At 38.1% G+C, this 7,056-nt stretch overlaps 1 protein-coding gene across 1 annotated transcript; it reads left to right on the top strand.

The window, feature by feature from the left end:
• The first annotated feature begins 40 nt into the window (after positions 1 to 40).
• On the top strand, positions 41 to 7,036 carry LOC121961182 (aldo-keto reductase family 1 member D1-like). Its single transcript, XM_042511064.2, has 10 exons — positions 41 to 154; positions 2,268 to 2,433; positions 3,593 to 3,760; positions 3,891 to 4,007; positions 4,145 to 4,222; positions 4,538 to 4,660; positions 4,841 to 4,950; positions 5,418 to 5,583; positions 5,714 to 5,796; positions 5,882 to 7,036. Exons 2-10 carry the CDS (start codon positions 2,332 to 2,334, stop codon positions 5,922 to 5,924), a joined length of 990 nt encoding a protein of 329 aa, XP_042366998.1. The 5' UTR covers positions 41 to 154; positions 2,268 to 2,331; the 3' UTR covers positions 5,925 to 7,036.
• Positions 7,037 to 7,056: the final 20 nt, after the last annotated feature.

Genomic DNA, 7,056 nt, shown 5'->3' with positions numbered 1-7,056 from the left:
TCTATCAGCTACAGTGCCCGGTTGAGGCCAAACTTCAGAGTATCGCGTTATTGAAAGTGGCCTATTTATTTTTCTTGCAAAAAGAGGAACTTGAAGATCGAGGAACTGTGTCCTCTCGAAGGGAAACCCGATTATTCGGCATTTTCAAGTAATGGTGAGTAACTTATTTTACACACTGGAGCCTCAAAGATAAAATGCGATTTGTTAAATGTCGTTGTTATCTTGTAAATGCTTTTTTACGGTTGTGTTGTCTGTAAGACATTAAAATAGTAAGTCAGTTATTAGTACATTTATGTCGCGCTATTCTTGTTTGAGCGACCACTCAAGCGCTACAGGCACTATTCACACTTATTAATGTATCGTTGGCAAGGTGCCACTCATTAGCTAATCGATCAAGCGCAATTACATTTTCAACAGTTAAGGGTGGAGTGAAGGAAAAGTAACTTACATTGTCTAGTCTCTGCCTTGTGCACTTTTTACTGTTATTATAGCATGTTAAACATATTCATTAAAGCCGCGGCGCTGTCTGAAACTTATTTTAACATTTGTAAAACTTTTATTTCACATGTGGAAATGCAAAAAAGTTAGATTTTACTTTTGATTTTTTACTTTTGATTTTTCACACCGTAGACCGTGTTAGACCACGTCCAGATCTAAAACCACTATACTCAGACAGGTCAAACCTTGACTAGATTATCCCACAGAGGCCAAGTATTTTTTAAAACACAGTTTCAGATTTGTGAAAGTTTTATTCTGTTTGTGAAACTGCAAAAAAGGGAGATTTTGCTTCATTTTGTAGGCCACATTACAATTTCAGTTTCAGATTTGTGAAACTTATATACTATTCGTGAAAATGCAAAAAAGGACAAGATCACAAAACCCCATCAAGTCTCCCTTTTTTTTTTCTTACATTTTTACAAATAGAATTAAGGTTTCACAAATCTGAAATTGTGCCATAAATACTCGTCGGCCTCTCTGGGACACTCTCGTTCAGGTCTGGCCCGTTGAAGTGTAGTGGGTTTTTTTTTATCTTGACCTTGACCTTGTTGTCTATGTGTGAAAAATGCAGTAAAATCTCCTTTTTTTTGAGTTTTTACAAATAGAATAAAGGTTCCACAAAGTTGAAAATGGGTTTCAGACAATGCAGAGGCTTTACTTAAAACATAACAGACTAAACAACAGACTTTCACCCAAGTAGGAGGTGCAAAAAGCCAAGACTTGGTCATTGAGCGTTGCAAATTATGTTCTGTTATGTTGGAGCATATATTACTCTTGAAGAAAAACAGGGTGTTTTCCCCTAGTAAAGGGATTTGATGAACAAATTTTAGTTCTCCTTCCTCTCCCAGTCTTTTAGTTGTCTGTCAGTGCACTCTTAACTTCCTTTCCTGTATTGAGTAACTAAAATGCTAAGGGGAAATGTAGTGGAATAGAAGTGAAAGTTCACAGAAACATAAAAATTCAAGCAAAGTACATATACTCCCTAAAAGACTGAAGTACAATAACAAAGTAATAATACTTCATTACATTACACCACTGGTGTTAGGTTCTCCCCAGATTGAGGAGTTGAAACTGACACCCTTTCATCCTCATCAACTAATAATTTTAAAAAATTAACTGAAAATTGAGTGTCCCGGTTTTTATTTGATAGAAACTGAGCATACTAAATGTCCATTCATAGCCAACTGGTTAATTGGTAACCCATTAACAGGCATACAGGGTATAAGATTCTGATCTACCTCCAAGCAGGTGATAACATGTTATAATATTTAACCTCGATGGGAGAGAATGCAGCCTGTGCAAAATTCTGACTGCTATTTTTTTTATTATCAGCATTGCAACTTGTTCTTATACTTTCAATACTTAAGTACATTTAATATCATAAAAATACTTCTGGCACTTAAATACAGTAAATTTTAGATACTTTAAGACTTTTGCTCAAGTAATGTTCTAACAGGTGACTTTAACTTTAAATGACTAGAGTCATTTTCTGGTAAGATATCTGTGGTTTCACTCAAGTACGGCTTTCTGCCACATCCACCACTAGGTAACAGCCCTCATTTACTCTGACCTAGGTGACTATGACATATCTGCAGGGTTCAGGGATCAAACCAAGATTCTGATTGGTGCATGAATGCTTAGCCTCCTGAGGCACAACATGCATTTGCCAAGTTATGTGGGAGGGCTCTGTCTCTGCCTGGGAGGAGCCTCTGTTGTGGTCAAAGAGCAGTAGGACAAACCTCTATAACAGTGTTTACTTGTACCATTAGACACATTTCCCTGGGTGTTTGAGTTAGGACACACTGGGACAGTTTGACCTTATCAACTCACATCATGATGAGCATGGACCTGACGGCTGAGAGTCACTCCATCCCTTTGAGTGATGGAAACAGCATACCTTTGATTGGACTGGGAACGTATGGGGATCCCCACCAGGTGAGGCATATTATTAAGGGACTGTTTGTTATTTATGAGAGGGGAGGGGTGGTGCAAAATAGAGAAGGCACTTCAGATATTTTTTTAAAGCACTGGCTTTAAAAATATCATGGAAAACTTCGAAAAGTCATGGATTATTACAATCATGTTTTCCAGGCCTGGAAATGTCATGGAATTTGAAAAAATCATCAGAATTTTGGAAAAGCCATGAAATTAGTGAAAATCATTGTAAGTTTTGGAAAAATCATGAAATTTTCTGTTATGTTTATTATCCATGGCATAATCTTTCACATAATGGAACATAAAGGCAAATTTGTTTTCTGTCGCTGTCAGCGTAATGTAGTGTATGTTACTTACCCAGCATGTGTTAATGTGTAACGTTTTGTTACCCATCACGTACGTATCTCGATATTATCCCTGCGTTCCTTCTCTTTCTCCATACATGCCAACTAGCTGAAATTATGTTTCAATACAGTTTGAGTCTGATATGTTGAAAAACACCAAAAAGTTTTGTAATTTTGTCTGTTAAAATCTGTGGGAACCCTGCATTAAGGAGGGTTTTTTTTTTTTTTTAATTTGGCTTAGGAGAGGGACATTCAAATTGAAATAGTTGCATTTTGTATGTATTTTAATACTCATTGAACCCCAAAACTCTCAAGTGGGTTTTTAAGGTTTCCTTTTAAAAAATCTATGAAATCACCCCATTTATCACAGCCAGAAACTGTGAAATATGGTTATTTATGGTGCAGGGAGGGTCATGCCATGTCCCTGAGTCACTAAGGGGGCATTAAGGAGGAGTATTTGTAACTCCAGATAGGGTAATGGTTTAGTCATAGTTTTTGTGAAATATGGTTATTTATAGTGAAGGGAGGGTCGTATATATATATATATATATATATATATATATATATATATATATATATATATATATATATATATATATATATATATATATATAAATGAAGTCACATAGCAGACACCCCTACTCTGAAAAATAAAGTCCCTAAACCAGATTGCTTATAGGGCTTAAAGTATTGACTTAACCTGCAAGTCACACAAACAATCTCACTTTGATGCTCTTTAAATATAATTTTCACCAAGGAAGTATGTGTGAGGTTCCTGATTGATTGATTGATTGATTGATTGTTTTTTTGGATAGACCCCAAAAGGAACTGCATATGAATCGGTCAAATTGGCCATTGAAACCGGATACAGACACATCGATGGGGCTTTGGTCTATTTCAATGAACACGAGGTGGGACAAGCTATCAGGGAGAAAATTGCAGATGGAACAGTGAAGAGAGAGGACATCTTCTATTGTGGAAAGGTTTGCAAAGTTCACTTGTTTCTGTCAAAAACATTTTGGTCTCAACTTTTCCTGACGACCGACTTCATTGCTACAAAGTGAATGCAAAATTTTGCAACAACTAACACTTTTTCGTCTGCTGATTATGCAGCTGTGGAACACATTCCACCCCCCAGAGCTGGTTCGACCTGCGGTGGAGAAAACTTTGAAGACATTGCAGCTGGATTATGTCGACCTCTATATAGTAGAGATGCCCACAGCCTTCAAGGTATAGATGTATTTCATGTCATATTAAAAAAAAATCTTGTTGAAGTGTTTTTATGTGTTCGATTTTATCAATACTCAAAGCTGTGGATTGTTGATGCCAAAATCAATGCCCTCATTGGATTTTGTTGTTTTCTGAAGCCGGGAGACACATTCTACCCCAAAGATGAGAATGGGAAACACATTTATCATGAGACAGACCTCTGTGCAACCTGGGAGGTGAGACACATTGACCTGCAGTTTTACTGATTTGGTAACTCATTTATGGAGAATACCACCTGAATGAAGATTGAAAATCAACTGTTCCTTTCCGTTCAGAAAGTCTGCAAAATCTATATTCCTTCCAGACTTACTGCCTATAGGTCACTGACACATGCAGTGCGAGATAATGGTGCCGGCAGCACACAGTAGATATGTGCTGAAGGTCAGACAGGAACTTGACTCATAGGTGTTTCCTCTCTTGGTGTTTACAGAGCAGATCTATTCAAAGTCTAACGTGCTGCTTTCTCGCTGTGCTCTTTATACTCTGGACAGGCTTTGGAGGCTTGCAAAGATGCTGGGCTGATAAAGTCTCTCGGAGTATCCAACTTCAACAAGAGGCAGCTGGAGTTGATACTGAACAAACCTGGGCTCAAACACAAGCCAGTGTCAAATCAGGTAAACACCGGACAAAAATGTTTCAGAGATAAAAACGGCTGTAAAAAAAAAAAAAAAAGGAAAATGCCCCAAGTCAGTGATTTGGCTTGGCACACAAATACTGACGAAATACATCAGACAAGGGGAGAATTCAGTCTTTCTTCAGCAACACTTTTAGTGGTTTTTTTTTTTTTTGAACAGGTTGAATGCCACCCTTATTTCACTCAGCCAAAGCTGATCGAGTACTGCCGGCAGAAGGACATTGTCATCGTGGGGTACAGCCCTCTCGGGACATCTAGAGATGCATCCTGGTATGGGAGAGAAGGTGGCCAGACCTGGACCTTAGACAATCTGTTCCCGTGTCCCCGATGGCTTTTGCCTTTTCATTTTCTCTAACTCTAATGCTCTCCACATGCACTCCTCTTCACCTACCTACGGTCTTCAACAGGGTCTTGTTGATATTTCCTAAGATTATTTTTTTGGGGGGGGGGCTTTTTGGCCTTTATTGGACAGGACAGCTGTAGTGTCAAAGGGGATGACATGCAGCAAAAACTGTGGTGGTGGAATCGAACCTGCGGCAGCCACAGCGATGACATAGCCTTTGTACATGGGGTAGCCTGGGCTGTGTATGAACACCAGATTTTCTTCAGCGCGCACACAGAACCTAAAGCTAGTGGACCATGAGGAGATATTTGCTGAATTTACTAAACTAAAAGTTGGCATTTAACTGTGACAAAGCAATTTGCTGTGTCATAATAAATATCAATCATTTCAACAGGGTCAATCTAAAGTGCCCTCCACTGTTGGAAGACGAGCTCCTGGCATCAGCTGCTAAAAAGTACAATAAGACCACGGCACAGGTGGCCTTGAGGTTCAACGTGCAGAGAGGAGTGGTGGTCATCCCGAAAAGCTTCAACCCTGTTCGCATAAAGGAGAACTTTCAGGTTTGCTGGTGTTGCATCAGTTATGACAGGCATCATTCATCATGCAGGGTAGAGCCTGCAAAAGGTCATCTTGAAAAAAAGGAAATATACTATGAAATGTGCTGAAACTGATCTGTTTTTAACACTGCAGATATTCGACTTCTCTCTCTCCGAGGCTGAGATGAAGGCGATTGAAGGACTGAACAAGAATATTCGTTTCGTGGAGCTTCTCATGTGAGTATAGAGCAAAGTGTGTGTGTGTGATGCTCTGTTGTTGTCATAAATGAATAATTACTATTTATCGTTGTTGACTCAACAGGTGGGCTGATCACCCAGAATACCCGTTCCACGATGACTACTAGTTGCAACAGAAGTCAAGACGTCACATTTTACTAAAGCTGCTTTGTTCACTATGCTGCTTTTGCAATATTTTGTGCCTTATACCGGAAATAATTTTTTTTACATTTACTCTGCATTTCATGAAGGATTTCTGATATATGCTTTACTTTACTGATTGAAGTGACTTCAATGATTCAATTCAATTCAATGAGCAGAACAAATTTTCTTTATGAATCTGACTTAAAGACAAATGGAAAACACTGTTCTCAGCCTCACTTTTTTTGGACAAACTGCAATTCAGTGGGATTTTTAGGGACAGGGCATCCAAGGCTTCAGCCCCGAATGTTTTATTAATAGCCTCAGGTCTGAATATATAGGCTATGTATATTTTTTTACAAAATAAGTACAGGCCTAATAATTAAAAAAAAAAGCTCCAGATCTAATAATATGTCACTCCATTCATATTTGTACTATGTTACATTCAACCACTGTTAACAGACATTTAACTATTTTTCCAGCTCTAGTTAATACATTTTTAATAATAGCATTTGTAAAGGACTCTGTACTCAGCAGAGAACCCCAGTAATGAGTCCTAAAACCTGGAAATTAATTAGCATTTCAGCAGCTCTGGTTCCCTCATCTCAAAGTCAGTGGGTTTTTTTAATGGGTTTTTGGTTAGATGTCTGAAATAAGGTCTGTGATTAACACAAGCAAAATAGATTTTCATGTTTTGTTTTACAACATAAAATACGTCAGTGAATACCCCACTTGCAAACTTTGAAGCTTTTATGATTCTTAAAAAAGACGGTTGCTAACAAGTGGCTAAATAAAACTACAGTATATCATCAAGTTGAACTGCGCCGAAGATGGCTTTACAGCCTCGTAGCAGTAGCCATGGGACTATAGTGTAGTTCGTTTAGACTTAGACTTAGACTTAGACGACTTTATTGATCCCCGGAGGGAAATTTAGTTTATAGCCTAACATTAGCTTTTTACTTCTGGTGACTATATTTAGGCCTCAAAAAGCCTTTAAGTTGTGTTTATTTGTGAAGATTATCTGAACAAAAAGAGTTAGTATCATACATGGTTGTTTACCACAGAGGTTATTTTCTGCAATGATCCAAAATCCAATTGGCTGACCAACAGAAATCTGTC

This window comes from Plectropomus leopardus, chromosome 22, assembly GCF_026936395.1.
Source record: "Plectropomus leopardus strain MGB_pleo_1.0 chromosome 22, ASM2693639v1, whole genome shotgun sequence".
NCBI lineage: Eukaryota > Metazoa > Chordata > Actinopteri > Perciformes > Serranidae > Plectropomus > Plectropomus leopardus.
The sequence above is the reverse complement of the archived record's forward strand: the minus strand, read 5'-3'. Positions and strand labels throughout refer to the sequence as shown.

What these genes read in the sequence shown, in the direction of transcription:
- LOC121961182 (XM_042511064.2), top strand. Translation starts at nt 2,332, where the DNA reads ATGATGAGCATGGACCTGACGGCTGAGAGTCACTCCATCCCTTTGAGT. An exon ending in AGATGCCCACAGCCTTCAAG is followed by an intron (nt 4,008 to 4,144) that starts GTATAGATGTAT and finishes TGTTTTCTGAAG; the next exon opens with CCGGGAGACACATTCTACCC. An exon ending in ACATCTAGAGATGCATCCTG is followed by an intron (nt 4,951 to 5,417) that starts GTATGGGAGAGA and finishes TCATTTCAACAG; the next exon opens with GGTCAATCTAAAGTGCCCTC.